The 18860-nt window shown below is 42.4% G+C and overlaps 1 protein-coding gene across 4 annotated transcripts in view; it reads right to left on the reverse strand.

The window, feature by feature from the left end:
• The window catches only part of ADPGK (ADP dependent glucokinase), a 33424-nt gene extending 16434 nt beyond the window's left edge, over nt 1-16990 (reverse strand). For 2 of the 4 annotated variants that reach the window (XM_045848599.1, XM_045848598.1), the window contains exons 1-3: nt 16697-16990; nt 9830-10055; nt 6240-6302 (exon numbers count right to left, since the gene is read on the reverse strand). In XM_045848599.1, the coding sequence (XP_045704555.1) occupies nt 6240-6302; nt 9830-10055; nt 16697-16923 (516 nt within the window). In that variant the 5' untranslated portion in view covers nt 16924-16990. Of the gene's footprint in view, nt 1-6239; nt 6303-9829; nt 10056-16654 lie in introns of all 4 variants that reach the window. The other 2 variants (XM_045848600.1, XM_045848601.1) reach the window with 2 other exon arrangements.
• Between the last annotated feature and the right edge of the window lie 1870 nt (nt 16991-18860).

Genomic DNA, 18860 nt, shown 5'->3' on the forward strand with positions numbered 1-18860 from the left:
TCTTCTCTCTCCCCACCACATACACTGAAGAAAGGCCATGTGAGATCACAGATGAAAGGCAGCCATCTGCAGGCCAGGAAGTGGGCCTTCACTAGAGGCTGAACCCTGCTGGGACCTTGATCTTGGACTTTTCAGACTCCAGAGCTGTGAGAGAATAAATTTTTATTGGTTAAGCCACCCAGTCTATGGCATTTTGTTATAACGACAGACTAACACACCTTACCCTACTTTGTTTTTCTTTACTCACTCACGTACTGTGTAGGCAAATAGATACGGGATACTGAGAACAATTCTGTTGGAATTTTACGCAGTGTAGAAAAGACCCAACCTCAAGGATCACAATACCTCCCACAACCAGGTGACCTGATAAGTGAGATCAGGCTCCCTGCTGTACTTAGCTGTTATGAGAACAGGATAGCCTTCTGAATACAAGAAGTAAAAACTACTTCAATTCAGAAAGTTTGGACGCAGGTACTCAGCAACTTTTCCAAAACCTTTTCCATTCTGACCTGGGTCTCTCCCGGGCTGTCCTTTTAGAACCCATTTCACACTGCTGTGGTTTTTGCCATGCCAGCTCCAGACACCACTCAGAGCCAGGCTAACAGACTCAAAACCACCAAACGATGAGGGCTCGGGCCAGAATTTAAAGAGGAGTGCCCAGAGACAACAACACTTTCAGATCTAACATGCTCCACCCAGGAGCTTCAAAGGCACTTTTACTTGCTAACTAACTGCTTATTCGCACAGAGGAACATTCATGTGTCTGAGAAATACCAGCTTCTGGGTGAAAATATACCCCTGTCCCCTTGACCTACTTCCTTTATGCCTTGACACGTGTCCATTATTTGCCAATTCTGAAAAGTCTGGCCCCTACCGTTTTATTTTATTTTCTCTAATTCTTGGCTAGAGCTTCACCTTTTAAGATGAGATGACAAGAGCCAAGTTTACCCTCCTATCTGAAATATCAACGGGAAACAGATAAAATAGATGAAACAATGATTTTCAAAACATTTGGACATCGGGCAACAAAGGACAGTGATCCCTAAAAAACAGGAAGAAGACTAAGTAAGCCCTACAAATGCATCAGCAAATTACCTTCAGAGAATTTCCAGATATACAAGTCTAGAAGAATTCATCACCAGAAGCCCTACACAACAAGAAATGTGTAAGGAAATCCCTCAGGCAGAAGGAAAATGATACCCTACCCTACAGAAATACAGCGCTAAACAAAGGAATGAAGAGCACCAGGAATGGTGCTGGATAAGCAACATCTGAATAAGTAGTATCTTTCCTATTACTTAAATACCTTCAAGATAACTAACTGCTTAAAAATATTAACAACATACTGTGAGATCTATAAGACATATATAGGTAAACTATGTAGCAATAGCAGTATAAAGATAAGATGGGAGAAACGGAAACACACTGTTGTAAAGTTCTTACATTCTATGTGGTGGTACACTAATATTGCTTGCAATCAGACTGCGATAGCTAATGTACATAATAATCCTAAAGCAACCATTAAAATAACAAAACAAAGAAATATAGCTAATAAGCCAGAGACGATAATATGAAATCAGAGAAAATAACCCGAGTGTAGAAAAAGAGGGGAAAAATGAAGATAAAGGGAAAACAAATGCCAAGATGTCAGATTTGAACCTAACCTGATATAGTAACAATCATATTAAATGTAAATGGTCTAAACAATCCAAATAAAAAACAGAGAGTGTCAAAGTGTATTAAAAAGCAAGCCCCAACTCTATATGCTGTCTACAAAAAATACGTTTTAAATATAAAGATGCAAATAGGCTAAAATAGAAGGATGAAAAAAGATGTATCATGCTAACATAATCAATAGAAAGCTGGAATGGCTATTTTAAACAAAACAGATGTCAGAACAAAGAATATTATAAAATAATTTTCTTTATCCCTAATGATAAAGAGGCCAATTCATGAAGGGGATGTAACAATTCCAAACACTTGTGCACCTTATTACAGAGCTTAAAAATACTGCATGCCTACCCTTGCTGGTGTGGCTCAGGGGACTGAGTGCTGGCCCGCAAACTGAAAGGTTGCCAGTTTGATACCCAGTCAGGTCACATGCCTGGGTTACAGGCCAAGTCTCCAGTCGGGAGCATGTGAGAGGTAATGTATCCCTCACACATCGATGTTTCTCCCCCTCTCTTTCTCCCTCCCTCCCCCCTCCCTGAAAATAAATAAATAAAATCTTTTAAAAAATACTGTACACAATGCATAAAGTTATAGAACTGCAATGGAAATAGAGATCTAAGTCCACAGTTATAGCTGTCAATATCCTTCTCTCAATAATTAATAAATAAAGTAAATAGAAAATCAGTAAGACTATAGAAGGCTAGAACAACAATTCCAACCAACGCAGTCTAACTGATATTTATAGAACATTCTACCCAACAACAGACTATAGCAAGAAAAAACATATTCTGGGCCATCAAAAAAGTCTCATTAAATGGAGTCACAGAAGCATATTCTCTGACCACAATGGAATTAAAATAGAAATCAATAACAGAAATATATCTAGAAAATCCCCAAACATTTAGAAACTAAATAACACACCTCTAAGTAGTCCATGGATGGGTTATTAAACAGCCCATTTTCAGAAATCAAAGGGAAATTAGAAAACATTTGAACCAAAGGAAAATAAAATGCATCAAAACTTGTGGATGCAGCTCAGTTCTTAAGGAGAAATTTATTGCATTTGCACTGAACATTCTATATCAGAAAATAAGAAAGGTCTCAAATCAACAACTTCAGCTTCTGTCTTAAGAAACAAGAAAAAGAAGAGCAAGTTAAAGTCAAAGTAAACAGAAACCAATAAAATAAAAGAGAAAAAGAATACAGAAAAATCAATGAGACAAAAAAGTCATTATTTATTGATCAGATCAATAAAATTGATAAACCTCTAGCCAAATTGATCAAGGAAAAAAACCCATCATTTACCAACATTAGAAATGAGCGATAACAAACATCACCACAGATTCTAAAGATCCTAAAAGGGTAACAGGATATTATCATTAGTTTTATGCCAATAAGCGCAACAATTTAGATGAAATGGACAAATTCCTTGAAGGATAAAACTACTGAAGCTCACTCAAAAAAGTAATCTGAATTTCTCTATACCTATTTTTTGGAAAAAAAATTGTTAAAAACCTTCATCAAAAACCCCAGGTCTGGAGAGGCTTCACTGGTGAATTCTACAAACATTCAAGGACGGTACAATATCAATTCTACACAGAATCTGTTGTTTTAAAAAATTGAAATACTTCCCAACTCATTCCAAGGTCAGTATAACCCTGATGTCAAAACCAGACATACAAGAAAAATATAGATCTATATCCCTCTTGGAAATTGACATAAAAATTTAAACCAAAATTTTAGTAAACTGAATCCAACAACATATAAAAAGGACAATAAATATATCAGGACCAAATGGGGTTTATCTCAGGGATGTAAGGTTGGTTAACATTTGAAAATCAATGTAATTACCATATGCCAAACAACAAAAACTCCCCACAATCATCTTCTTAGATGCAGAAGCAGGATTTGATGGAATCCAACGTTATTCTATTCCTATTGGTTCAGTTCCACAAATGTATTTTCTTTTTCTCCTTTTCCCCCTCCCCACCCTCGTTTAAAGCAGACACCCCTGTCTTGTTCCCAATAGTAAGGGTAATGCTTATAGTTTTTGCCTATTGAGTACAACGTTGCCTATGGGTTTGTCATATGTGGCCTTTATTATGTTGAGGTGTGTTCCCTCTATTCCCACGTTGCTTCAAGTTTTTATCATAAGTGGGTGCTGGATTTTACCAAATGCTTCACAAATATATTTTCTAAGGCATTCTCCCCTCCTACCATCTGGCCTCTATCCCACCAATTCCACTAGGTCTGCCTTTGCTATATTCACCAGGGTCTACTTCTGAGACACAATATACAGCAGTCATTAAAAGTATGTACTCTGGAGCCAGATTGCTTGGGTTCAAATCCCAGCTCTACCCCTTATTATATATGTGACCTTGAACAGTTTTAACTTTTCCAAGCCTCATTTTTCCTATATATAAAATAGGGATAATACAACTTTCCTTACAGGGTATTCTGAAGATTAAATGAGTATATATACTCATATATAACACTTGAAAGAGTGCCTGGCATATATTAAGAACTACGTAAATGTTAGCTATTATTATTATTATTATTATTATTATTATTATTATTATTATTATTATTACCACCACCTTTGGAAATACCTAGTTCTTAACCTCTGGTAGTTCTCAGATGATCACATTCCGGCAAGTTAAACTAAATGAGAGCAGCTGTAGGGTGGTGAGATCAAGGCAGAACCCGGCCTTTGAATCCCAGCTCTAACATTTCCTGGCTAGGCGACCTTGGGTACATTACTTAACATCTCTGGACCTTGTCTTTCACCTTTAAAAGGGTGACAATATCTTACTTCATCAGACTGTTGAGAGGATCGAGTAACATATATCTCTTTTCTTTCCTCAACTTCCTACCAAGGCCAGACTTATTTCACTAGAATGCTTTCCAATGAGACTGGTCCCAGGCACGGCTTCTGCAGAAAACAGCAGCAAATGCTCTCTCAAGGGAAGGTCAATCTTGTACTAACCCAAGACTCGCAGGGTGCTGTCCTCCCAGAGGCCAAAATTACTCCTCAGGGTCAGGAGGGTGGCCTACTGAGGACCCACACAAACACCCAGGGTTCTGATGGGAAGAGCACAGGCTCTAATAAGCTTATGATTAATCTTTTCTTTTTTTCTATTAACTGGTAATATTTCTGAAGGTTAGCCCTGGAATTTCTAATCTTCTCTTCTTGGGAGTTAATTACTACCTATAAAGATAATGACTGCAAAAAAAAATCTGTATTTTCCATCCTAATACTTCATGAGAATTTTCTTTTTAAAATTTGAATGTGTACACTTTCATATGCTCTCCACGTCTAAGCACATGAATCTCCTGTTGTACAGTGTGGCTCCACATAAACTTTCCCCTCAAACTGCTCATCTATCTGTACACAGGACCCACCTCTGGGCTTCTGATTCTCTGTCCCAACGCATATTTCTTTCTTTTTTTTTTTTTTTTTAAAGATTCTTATTTATTTATTTTAGAGAGGGGAAGGGAGAGAGAAAGAGAGGGAGAGAAACAATGTACAATTGCCTCTCCTGTGCCCCTTGTTGGGGACATGGCCGGCAACCCACACATGTGCCCTGACTGGGAATCGAACTGGCGACCCTTTGGTTCCCAGGCCTGCGCTCAGTCCTCTGAGCCACAACGGCCAGGGCCCATATTTCTATTTTTAGGTTGGTTCCTGAAAACTGTTTACAGTTCCTTTTCTCTATTGTCAGTAGTCACATCTATTCCACACCTGTCAAGTTTGTTTACTCTGAAGTCATCTTTGTTAAATTTATCTTCTTTGTTCTCAAGTACGGTCTAGCACCAAGTAATTCCATTTTAGCAGGCTTTAGGCAGACAAGTTTCTCTTCTTCTGGCTGCTCTAATCCAAACCTTAATCATTTTACAGTAGGCAATAGCAATAACTTCCCTGCTGGCCTCCCCACTTTGACCTAATCCACTCATAGCAAAAGAACCTTCTTACTCAGATGTTATTCTGAATAGCAGTAACTTTGAATTCTATTAAATCAATGGTCGAAGACTTAAAGATGCCCCCCCCACTACCGACCTCCATCTGGTGGACTTCATTTTTCAATACTAGGGTCAGAAATACAACCAACTAAGTTTGCTCTCCTCACTATATAATCCCCAGTCCTAGGCACTGACTCTTAACCATTCCTTGATCTAGCACTTAAGAACATGGTGCTAGGTTAGAATGGTTCCATTTCTTGTTAGGTGTGTTGTTTTATGCCTCAAACTTCAGGTGGAAAGATAATGAATAGTACCAACAACAGTAACAACTAGGCTTAGAGGTTGTTGCAAGAATTACATGATATAATCTACATAAATCACTAAAGGCAATATAAGGTAAAGAAATGTCGGACACAAAGTAAGCACTCAGGAAGTGCGTAAGCTGCTACAACTCTCCTACTATTATTACACTGGCTCCTAATAAGAGGCCACGATCTGGCAGATAGTAGGTGGCCCACACGTTGAATTGGGAACAGATACTCATTCCTGCTCTAAAATTATTGAAAATTAGAGAAAGGGACAGGTTTTAATCTGGGAATTTGACCTACCTTTAAATCTGAGTTGGCTGCAAATTTCTGTCCAATTAAAGCTGCATTTCCTCCTACATAGTGCTGTAAGATAGTTCAAGATAGTTCATTTTATTAGTATTTTAAGCACAACTAAGTTACCCAAGCTTAATAATTTTTTGAATTAATTTAGTCTATTTTTCCCCCCAAATTTGAGGTGACTTTACAAGAAGACACATATGAGGTTAATAAAACATTAAACCCATAGGTTAATTGACTATGAGTTACAAGGAAAGGTGAAGAAAACAAATACACTAACCATGGAAATTAGTATAATTGCCTTAACTGTGGATCAAATTTGGCCTTGAGCTTCCAGGCAGCCCGAAGAGATTAAGAAAACATAAAAAGTGTTCACAGATCTTGTATTCTACACTGTAATCCTTCTAAAATGAGTATATGATTATGTCACTTTCCCCGATAGTCATCAATAAATACTGCAATGAACTGAAATCCAAGTCCTACGTGAGGCACACAAGGCCGTTCTCTATCTGCCCCAGCTCTCCTTCCGTCGTCTCCTGCCCTCCCTTCCACCCGTGCTTGCAGTTCTCTAAGTCTGCCTTCCCCTCTCTGTGCCTTTAGCACATACTCTTGGTTTGATGACACCTATCCTCCTCATATACTGGTAAATCCCGGATCACTTCTCAAGAATCAGCTGCAGTATCACTGCTTCTGCGGTGCCTTCTAGTCCCTTCTCCCCACTGCCTAATCAGCTTCCACAAACCCCTCCCAGACAGGACTATAGAGCCCTACACTCTGAACAAACCCTACTCCAGCCCTTGTCCACTTGGGCTATTATCATTTGGGTACATGTCTAGCTCCTTCAGGGCAGGGACTGTCTTTTTCTCACAATAAGTGCTCAGCAAATGTTTGTTGCTAAATTTTGAGAAAGGACGAAACACACTGATGTGCTAGGACACACAAAAGCTTTTCTAGGAGAAAATGTTGTCTCCTAAATATCATATCTGTCAGCCAAGGGCCCAGGGCTGGAGAACAGATAATTCAAAGCTGCTGTTTCATGCTAAGGATGAATTCATGTGCTTTGGAAACCTGACAAACAGGAGATAAAGCTGGTGTTCTACTATGAAAGCTAAGCAGCCACATCAACAGAATGTTACCACCTCACCTTCCTAGTCCTCAGTCCCACACAGAGGCATAGACTAAATAAATGATTCAATTCTAGATGCTACACATCACTTGATCCCAGGGTTTTGTCAACCAACTACTGGGTTTAGGTGAGGCAGTAGCACCTTTCTATGGATAAATTTAAAATTTTCTGTGATACACAGGCTGAAATTTGGACTTTTAACATATTACCTTAATTTTTTATTTAACTATGATGGCTAGAATGTACTAAATATCTTAGGAGAACTATTAAGATTCTATGAGGTAGATTTTAGAGTTTTCATGTAATAGTTATTAACTGCTGTTTATCAGTCAACCTACTTCAAGGGAGTTTAAAAAGGCACTAAATAAAGTGCCACCCTAGTGGAAGATAAATAACATATTTTAGGTTTTACAATGTTAAGAAATAATTTGGATGATCTAAAAGCTAGGTAAAGTTCTGTAGAAAAATTTTTTTTGTTATGAAACAAAAGTCAGGATGAATTTAGAGAGAATATAGTAGAAGTCAAGCGGGTGGTTTCAATCCACCATTGCAAAGACCTTTAAGCAGGAGACATGTCATCACGTTAGAACTATCAGGGTTTCTTAACAAGAGATCAGACTCTCATTACTGAGTTCAGCTGTAAAATGAAATTTTAACAGCTGCTGTCTTCTTCAGAAACTCAGTTGGGTAACGCCAATGCCCGTTTCCAATGTTCAAATGGGCAGCTTCAAAGGGAGAAAAAAAAAATCCCTTGAAAGTCTTAAAAATTATCAAAATAAAAGTGGTCATAAAGAATAGTCTGTGAAAGGTACAAATTAGAAATGGTATTAAGAGCTTCTTTAGTAAGAGTCACACCCAGACTTAGGTGATGAGCCAAAGGAAGATTTTAGGTAAGAAGAATTAAGGGTAGGGTGGAGAGATGTTTAAACAAACTACCAAAACTCAACCTCAAGGAACAAGGGAAAGGGAAGACTGACTCAGACTGGCTAAACTGTTTGACTAGGGTCTGGTGCTGAAATTAGCTGGAAGGTAAAAACACAGAAAGAACACATGTAAGGAAAAAATGGTGAGTTTAGTTTCTGATTAAAGTTTGAGATCTTATGTGGGGGGAGTGCGATAACGATGGCATGTGACTAATAAAAATAAGCATTTTGTACTATGCAAAAAACGAAAACTCGACTTCAAGGGGCATAAGGGCACTTGTCTCAGCAGGTGTGCTGGGCCCAGGGAAGAAGTCACGGTGGGATCTCCTGTCCCAGCACTGCTCTGCCTCCGAGTGAGCCTGGTAGAAGTTGTCTGGATGATGCAGGCCCCAGGGCTTTGTTTATCATCACCACTTGGGTTTGGGGTCCCCTAGCTCTATCTCTGACAGGTTGGAACCCTGTAGACAAGGTGCTCAGAACAAAAGCATCAATATAACCAGGAAACTTGGTGGAAGGGTAAAATTCTTGGGTCCTATCCTCATACACTGAATCAGAAGCTCTGGGAGCGGGGCCCAGGAATCTGTTTTCAATACCCCTTCCAGGAGATCCTGGCACACGTGCTTAACTCTGAGAACCACCAATCTAGACCTGTGGTTCTCAACCAGGGTGATTTTACTGCCTCTTCTCCCCAACCCTGGCAACAGTTTTAACTGTCACAATTGGGGAAAAGAAGGAGTGCTACTGTCATCGAGCGGATAGAGGCTGGAGAGGCTGCTAAACATCTTAAAATGTGCAGGAAAACCCCCATTACAAAGAACTGTCTGACCCAAAATGTCAATAGTGCTGAGGTGCAGACACCTTGATGTGGACCAGCAGAACAGAGTGAAGCCCCAGCTGCCCCTTTCCCAGGCGAGTCTAGAACTTTCCCTGTGGGTCTGGCCTCGCCTCCTGCTCAGGAAGGACTAGGCCATGTTAAGATTACTGCAAGTTACCAGCCATGAACAATACCCAAACCAGTTAGCAGATATCATTCCTATCTTAAACTTTGGTAACATGCAATTTAAATGGATGAACCAGAACCAAAATTTTAGTAAATATGCTTCATAAATGCTAGCTGACTGGATCTGACTAAAAACAGCAGAGTTAATGGAAGGTCAGATACACAGTTTTACAAAAGAGAAAACATTGTGGAACTGCATTCCCAACAATCATCCCTTTGGGACAAACTGGAGGAAAAAGCTGCTTGGTTGCTTCTAGGAACCATGTAAATTAGGTTATCTTTTCCCAACACCTCCCCTTTTTTAAGATTTTATTTCTTTTTAGAGAGAAGGAGAGAGAGAGGAAGAGAAACATCCATGTGAGAAACACTGATTAGTCCTCTTGTATGTGCCCCAACCAGGGACCAAACCCGCAGCCCAGGCATATACCCTAACTTGGAATCGAACAGGCGACCTTTTGCTTGGTGGGACGAAGCCCAACAAACTGAGCCAAACCAGTCAGGGCTCCCACCCTATCTTAACTTACTATTGGTTAACCAAACAGACCTGGGCTCCTGGGAACTTGGATGCAACCTGGGCAATGTCATGGAAAGTTTCCTTATCGCTGAAGAAGCGCTCTGCAGCTGCTCCCTTCCCCATGAAGTGAGTGAAGGCATCTTCCAGATCATTCCTTGAATGCAGGATGGAGTGATCTTTCCCATCCCCAGGATTCAGGCCAAGTGCCTGCAAGAGCTTCACCCCTGAGAGCACCACATCCACACATGCATTGACTCTGGAAAGAAGGAGGACAGAAACGTGAAAGAAATGAGCAGAAGCCCTGGGGGACAGCTGCTTTGTATTTCACAACAGGAAAATGTTTCAGAGAACTGTATTCAAACAGAACAACAGATGAAATGGATTTGAAACCTGAACTGCAAAGTACACATAGCAGAAGGAAGACTTTATCTGAATGTACGTCTCAGGAATAGGACACGGGGTTCTCTTCACTATTTTGGTGAACTTTTACACTAGTTACAGAGAGAGAAGATGGGTGCTCAGCATTTCAGAGTAGAGCTATCATGGTAACACAAATATAGCATTTCTGAGAAAATGCCAGTGGAGCCAAACTGTCTGGATTCACACTGGCTGTGTGTGACTTAGGCAAGTCACTTTTAATGTTTCTGTCTCGGTTTCCTCATCTACAAAATGGCATGAGTATTTAACTCATGGAGCTGTTGTGAAGATTAAATGAATTAATATACACTTAGGAACAGTGCAAAGTAAGAGGCAAATGCTGAGTCACCAGGCTGGCTCCATGGAGACTATAAAGTACTAAGGTTGTGCGGCAGGGCCTCTCCTATGTGTGCCTGGACAGCTCTGGCTCATATTGTCAGTGTTTCTTTGCTAAAAGTCGTCCCTTAAAAGAGAAAGGCTGAATAATCTGGGTAGCTAGGTGCAGTCTTCCTACCCACCCCTGGTCACTAATCCTGCCTCTGTCTACCGGAAATGTCATTCTTGGTAGTGGGGCTGGATGACCACACAGGCAGCTCCCAGCCTCTGAGAAGAGCCAGGCTCACAGCAGGCCAACCAAAACAGCTCCTGGTGATAAGGTAGCTGGGCTCCCAGTAATCATGGGCAGCTTTGAAATCAGAAGGTAAACTCATCAATAAAGAAGGCTCAATGGATTGAATTTTAGGGTGAAATAAATAGCTATGTTTCTCTTACTGGTTGGTCTAAAAAATCTCTTGATCTGGAAATTAACACACCAAATCATTAATGGCTGCAAACTCTAAGAAGAGGAATGAGATTGTTAAGGGAGAGGAATTTTATTTTTCATTAGATGTATTTCTAATGTTTACAAATATGCATTACTTTTATAACTTAACAAATAACAGTTTTAAACGTTTATACAGGCTAGATATTATTACAACATGCAAGTAAGGCTTATATGGATAAGGAAGAGAAACATCCCTCCTCATGACACAAACTGATTGCATCCTCATTATAAGACTTCTTTTATTAATTCTCCCTCCATGGGTCCCATGTTTTTGAAAAGATTTTTGCCTACAAACATTTAAATACCCATTTTATTACTCTTTTAAAGTCAAAGGCACATAATTACTCTGGTCAACTGGAAAGGCTCTAAACATCAGCATGCCTTTCTGAGTGTAAAGCACAGTAATGTGCATATGGCAGGTGCTGAACAATGTGTTTAAAACACATTCCTTCACCGCCTTACATGATAATAAACCAAAGACACTGTAAACTCATCCCAGTTTCACCTCATACAGTGTTTCTATGGAATGCAACATAAGATGTACGAATCTTAATAGGAATACAGGTCTCCCTGGCTCTAGTAGGTTCCCAAGTCTCAGATAGTGAGAGCTTGGAGAGTGAGAGATACTATCTCCACTGAACGGCTCTATTTAGAAAATGTATCCAAATAGATTTGGGTCCTGTGTCTGGGCAGCAAAAATTCAGATACTGAGCAATACCCATATTTGGAAATAATGACTTCAGTAAACACATGACCTTCATATCTAGTTCTGCTGAGATCTTAAACATAGTTTGATTCTTGAAAGATGATAATGGAAGGAAGTTGAGCTTGTAAAAGTTACAAAAAAACAAAACTGAAAAAACAACATCCAGTGTACTCTGCAACACAGGACAAAACACAACAGGCCTAATTTGGAGTTATATATTTTTAACATTTTTCACCCACCTCCAACCATGCCACGAATACTTGGGCAGGCGGAACAACCATGTAGAGGAAAGCTTTATCTTTGGTAGCTTATGAAAAGATCACTGAACATCTACTATGTGCCAGATACCAATCTCAGTACTTTTACATGTGATTTCTGGTTGTTTTATTAAACTTTAACCAGAGCAAGAAACCTTCTCTGCACTTACCTCATTCAACAGCGTACTAAAATATAAACGAGCACATTGTTTACAGGTTAAGGTGCTTCATTATCAGGGGAAATTAAGGGAAGGAGGGGGCAAAAGGATCAGAAGAAAAATTAGCCTCATATGTGACAGACAGAATTTCACACTTTGGTAAGAAATGTGTAAAAGATTACAATGTGAGTTTGGAGAAAACACAATGTGGATGATATAACTGGAAAATAAAGCAAGGCGAGAGATGCTGAAATCTCAGTCAAGAGGCTGACAGGGTGAGCACAGAGGAAGCTGGGAGCTGGAGGGTCCTCACCTATTACTAGGGATGGGCTGGGGGCCGGGAAGGGGGCGTAGTTCCCCCTTCTAGACTTTTAGTTCCCTAAAGGCAAGAACAGTGGTTCTTACCACTTCCTTTCTGTTTCACTATCTGTAAGATGTTTCCTAGGGTTATGTTTTAGCTGTAACACCACACCAAGATATTACAAGAGCTAATCATACTCACTACAAGATATGAAACAGCAGAAATCCAAAAGGGTCCCTGGGCTGAACCCCAGATGGTGCTCTGGAGAAATAAGGCAGGCATTTTCAGATAGATCACACCAATTTGCAAAACATCATAAGACAGTAAAGTAGTCATCATCATTTTCAGCTGAAAAAGGTTGAGTCCTCCAACATTCCAAAGGCCATGGCTAAAGGAGCCGGTTTCCAATGCAGATTTATCTGACACTAAAGCCCATGCAGGGAGCATGCACAAGGAAAGATGTGAACGAAGGGATCAACCCTGTGTTTGGACACAAGAATGCTGATCGAGTTAGGACAGACAGTCTGAACAGGAAAGAGTAAGATAGGTTTCAAAGGTCAGGGTGAAGCCAGGTATGGGGGAATATAAGCTGATTGTTCCCAAAGATGAGGGGCTTATCATTCATTCAATGAGGCTTAGATACCAGGGTCCACTTTCAAGTGGGGAGGTGGGACAAATTCTAGAAAGATGTGGTAGTGGGCTCAGCATCTTCTCGAAACTCCTACGTTTTACTTCTCTGGTCACTATACACCACCCCCTGAAATGCTGATGCCTCTCCAAATGCCACCCTCATCATTTACCTTCCCTTCTCGTTCTCTCCCTGGGTGAGGCTATCCACTCTCTGGCTTCAACCTAAGTGCCGGTGTTTCCAAAATTTGCAACTCTGCTCCCCAATACGCTCCTCCTACTCCAGCCTCTCCAAGTCAGCAGCTGTGGCTGAGTTTCTTTTGAAATTCCACAGCAGGTACATTTCCCCTCCTCTGAAATCAAACCGGTTACTTTCTACCACAAACTTGTTCCTTTTTCTTAATCTCTCTTAATGGCAGCAATGTGGCATGAACATGGAGGAGCCAGGAATCTGTTAGAGTTGGGCCTCTGGCACTTGGTAACTAGTCTGGGGCAAACCAATGTTTCTAAACCGCAGCTTACTCATCTGTGAAAACTGGATGACAATACATGTATCTGTCTACTAACAGTTGTAGTAAGATCCCAAATACTAAAAACCTGTCACTTTTAGCAGCCTTTCTTTACTCTAGCATTTTCAACCTAACAAATCTCACATTTGGCACCATTTCCAAGCAAGAAAAGGCTCTTTTTTTTCCTTCACATAGAAGATCCCATGGTGGCCTCTTAACTAGCATCAAGGTCTCAGTACTTTCTTCCTTATAAATCACATTAAATTTTGTGTTGTGCAAGTAAATCTCTGTGTGTACATTCTCCTGGGAAGTGAACTACAATACGCACACATCCCAAATGGGATTCTGGAACAGGTACTGCACCTTCTCCCACCTACCCCTTGCACATGCCCATCTTTAGGCTAAAAATCCTTTTGGGTAATGAGAAATGTTACCAATGGATGTTACCCACAAAAATGACATGAAACAGTCAAACAGGTTAGAACCAATGCTTAAAACCTACCTTTCACATCCCCATGTTAGTCTCAGCAAGAGCTTTGCATAATTTACCTGATTATAAATAAACTCATCATCTACTCTGATATTCAAGGCCCTTCTTGACATCATTTCTTGACATCTCTCTACCATAAGGTCCTTCCTTGCTCTAAACACAGGGGCAACTTAGCGTTCCCAAACTATGTATTTTTCACATTTGGTTCTCTCTGCCTAAGTGGATTTATCTGCCCACCTTCATGGAGAAATGCCATTTCTTCCCTAGGGCCTATCCCATGCAAGTCACTACGGCAGAATGTAGTTTCTAAGATGGCCACAGTGGGTCATGATGCACAGTTTTCTGTAGTTTACTTTTTTCCATAATAAATAAAGCTCTTTTAAAATTTATTTTAACTGCAATATAATATTCCATTGTGTGACTGTACCAGTTTGTTTATGCATTTTCCTATTTCTAGCCAAGAGAAAAAAGTAGTTATTGAATTTTTGCTACTATAAACAATGCTTTAATTAGGGGGAAAAAAAGCTGGCCCATCTCATATGTTCTTTTTCACGTTATGCAGACACTCTTTCTGTCAACACATATTCTATGTTCCTTCCCCTTAAAGCCAGTTGGACCTGTGATTATGATAGAAGTGGTTATAAGTTACATCATAAAAGGCATTAAGGCTCTGCCTGGTCCTGTTGGGCTATTCTGTCTCCTAACCCACTCATCCTGCTGTGAAAAAGTCAAACAGCTACATAGAGAACCTGTTGGTATTCAGGTACAAACCCAGCCATTATCTGACCAAAACTGCACAAGATCCCAAGTGAGAACTGCTTGGCTGAGTGAGCCCTATCAAATCTCAGGATCATGAGAAATAATAATAAAAAGACCATGCTTTAAGCTACTAAGTTATGGGGTAATTTGTGATGTAGCAATAATAAATGGAACACCACCTTCTCAGATGGAGTTTTCTTCTGGAACCTCATCCTACAAAGAATTAGTTATCCTTCTTTGTGACACAGGCTACCTTGTTTATACTACTAGTTTACCAAAGCACTTTTCATAATCCTTATGGACAGCATTGCATCCCCCCTCCCACCCCCATTCATATGTTGAAGCCCTAACCACAAATAAGACTGTATTTGGAGAAACTTTTGAGGAAACAATTAAGGTTAAATGAGGCCACAATCCAACAGGACTAGTGTCCATATAAGAGGAGACATCAGGAGTGCGCACGCACAGGGGAAAGGCCACATAAGTACATAGCAAGGAGGAGGCCATCTGTAAGTAAGAAAGAGAGGACTCACCAGAAACCAACCCTGCAAGTACCTTGACCATGGCCCATCAGCCTCTAGAACTGTGAGAAAATAAATATCTGTTTAAGCTTCCAGTCTGTGGTATTCTGTGATCCAAGCAGACTGATACATATGTGTGTTCCCATCAAATGAGGCATGGACCTTGCTTCCTCCATCTCTGTACCCTCAGAACCTAGCGTGGACCTGACACAAACCACGCAGTCGAGGAATACTGCTGAGTGAATGTGCATAATGCCAGGGAGGCCAATGAAGCTGATAAGGAAGTGGGTGGAAGGGCCCAAATTTTAAAAAAGACGTAAAAGGAGATACATCTAAAGAAACAATAAATGTGCTGATATAAAAAACACTAGCTAATATCTGAGTGCTCTTTAAAGCAGACACCATGCTATATTACAGAGATTACTTATTTATAATCTTCACAGTATCTTTGCTTTACTTTACCCTTCTCGGCCCCAACAATCACAGAAATTAACAGAGTGCTTGGCAGAAGGCCTGCTTTTGTATGGTGCTTTAGAGGTGCTGGTAAGATATTCAAGTCAAACTGAGACAGGAACTAGTTAGTGTAACGGAAATAATTACATTCTCAGAGGAATACAAAGAAGGGCGGCACTGTGATTTGGGAGCATCCTAAACATGCAGTATGTGTTTCAAGGACAAAAGCATGTGTAACGCATGGAAGGCTGCAGAGACTAAACGGAGACTGATTTTGAACATCAGCAAGTCACCAGTGGGCTTTGAAACAGGAGTTTCAATGGAGTGGTGGTCTCCAAACTAAGGCGTTAAGGAAGGGGAAGCAAGGCGTTGGTAGCTCAAGGAAGCTACCACTCACACCCCACTGCTTCAAGTTCAGAAGCAAGAGGAAGAAGAGTGCTGTCAACGCGGGAAACACCAAAAATTTAGACTGCAAAAGAGCAGTCGCCAGAGGAACAGGAGGAGCTGAAGGCGGAACGAAGGTGGCTCGAATAGTAACGTGTCCGGCTGAGCGGGACTTCCAAGAGGCGACAAGGCTGAAACTACGGAGAAGAGGGAAGGGCGCAGGATCCAGCCAAAGGAAAAAAGCGGTCTCGTGAGTCCCTGCAACAGTGACGAAGAGGGCTAGTTCCAGACATGCAACGCTTTTCACCAAGGAGGCAGCAGCGTGGACATTTGCGCCGAGGGGCCTTCCGAGGACCTCAGGAGACCCGCTTCTCGCGGGCTCCAACTTCCCAGCTCCCAACCCGCCCGACCTCCGCCAAGGCAGCCCTCGGAGGTCCCGGGCGCCCTCACCTCCAGGACTGGCCCAAAGACGCAGGCCCCGAAGGCACTCACCCCACGGCCACGCGGCGCCAGCGCCGGACTGGCCGCACGATGAGTGCGTCCCAGGCGGCCGCCAACCGGCCCTCAGGGGAGCCGGGTCCCGGAGACGCGGGCCCCAGCGGCAACGAGCTCCACAACAAGCGCAGCGCCGAGCTCGGCAGCTGCGGCTCCAGCAGGAAGACGCAGCCCACCGCCAACGCTAAGAAGCCCGCGTACGCAGAGCCGCGCCACAGCGCCATGGGGACGAAGACGCTCGAAGGCAACCGCCAGACTCCTTTCCCGGCCGGGCCTCTTCCGGGCTCGGAGCGCGCGGAGGTCGACACGAACGACACGTCACGCCGGCGCGCCCGCGGCCCGTAGGGGGCGGGGCTGTGGGCGCTGGAGCTGGCGGGGAGCCCTCTTCCAGCTTTCAAATCCGGGCACTTCCGCGCCCGGCTTCTTGGCCCTCAAATAGGTTAGCCGAAGGCGAAGACGCTGCATTTCTTCCCGGAACTCCAACTGTACCATAAAATAGAGGGGCGAGGGTACCATTGTTTTCCCCCGGTAAAACGAAGCGGAGGGATTATGAGGAAGTTTGCAAACCTTAAATTAGTGCAAGCCAGTCAGTGTCTCCATTTGAGCTGCGCCTGCAGTTCCTCTGAGCGTCATGAATCACATTCCCCCCACCCCCACTTTTAATCGGTTTCTGCGCCCCTGTGTGCATCCTCCATCATTTACTAAGCTTATCCTGTTTCAGGCCCCGGGCTGAGCTTTCCCGGGAGGAATGGCAGCAGAGCAGCAGCAAGCCCCTGGTGCACAGGTGGCGGGAGAGTTTGCCCCTTAGGAGGGTATACAAGACCTTCAACCACTGTGGTCTAAGCCAAGACTGAGGAAAGCCCACAGCCATCATCCTCTCTGGATGACCAAATTCAAACCTAAAATAATCCTTTTGGGGCGCTGTTTCCTTTAACAATCTCAGGAAAATGTACAAATCCACACAATCTTGTGTACAACACAAGGAGGTTATAGACCTTGATTATGAAACCCTTGTTTTCTCCTCCCTCGTAATATGGCTTAAACCGGGCAGGCCCTGTCGCCCTTGTTGTGACCCTTGTGTGTGAGCCTAGGTTGAGAACCAGTGAAGCTAAGCTTACTGGCAGCTCAATCTCAGTAGCCACCACGCCAGGCCTTCTCTTGTTCCCTGGACTGTTTCCATTTTTCCAGTCCTGCTGGCTCCTGACTTGGCTCTGTGTCAGATTTTCCACTCTGTGCCTGACCTTTGGACTTGGCAGCAAAACTTTATTTCCCTAGCTTTGATCTTGGGCATTTGGCTTCATTCCCCTTAACACCACTGTACCAGCACCTACCCATCCCATCCTGGTCACCCACTCTGTCCTAGTTCACAGCACCCCCGACCTCAACCCTGCCGCCCCCAGCCCACCTGACTATAGCATCCATTTCAAAGGGGGAAGTTCACACAGTGTAGGGAACAGCTTGGAGAGATGTGGAAATGTAACCCAGCACCCACTGGGAAACCAGTGGGGGGGAAAGGGTGTCTGATTGTTCAGGACTGTGCCTGCAAACACAAAGCTCTCTCTTTTCAAATCCTGGGATTCTCTTTTGTTTCCTGGGAGTTGTTTCCAGCCATCATTGCTGTGCTCTCACTCCGGCCTTTGGGTGAGGCCTGTGCTGGGCTGTGTCCCTGGCGTCAGTCAGCAAAAGTCTGACACAGTGTGGACTGCAGAGAGCAGCCTGGATGAATCCCAGAGGCCTGGAACTGTGGGAACAGTGGGCTAGCCCAGCTTTCATAAGAATTGTTTGGTCTCACTTTAGTTTCAGTTCCAATGCAGAAACACAGTTGTTCCTTAAGACACTTTAGATCACATAGGTGGTGTTGACTGGTGTACCTGTCAAACACAAAGCCTTAGGCTAATTTGGGAACAAAAGGGACTCTGTTAATTCCTTGTATAAATATGAGATCTGCTACTTGGCCTTTCAGGTCAGGGTCTTCGCTGGGACTCCTGGAGCCTCTGTTCACCTCCGAAATTCTGAAACTGAATTGGCGCATGCTCCCTCTCTCTCATTTCAAGGTTCTAGGAGAGAGACCCAATAGCAAAAGCAAGGCCTGGAAGCAATTTGGGTGGGGAAGGGGCTGTCTTGAGGCCCACCCAGCCCTTTTGTCTTTGTTTAGCTTAGG

The sequence above is a fragment of the Phyllostomus hastatus genome, unplaced genomic scaffold, assembly GCF_019186645.2.
Source record: "Phyllostomus hastatus isolate PE091 unplaced genomic scaffold, TTU_PhHast_1.1 phas_contig_62, whole genome shotgun sequence".
Taxonomy (NCBI): domain Eukaryota; kingdom Metazoa; phylum Chordata; class Mammalia; order Chiroptera; family Phyllostomidae; genus Phyllostomus; species Phyllostomus hastatus.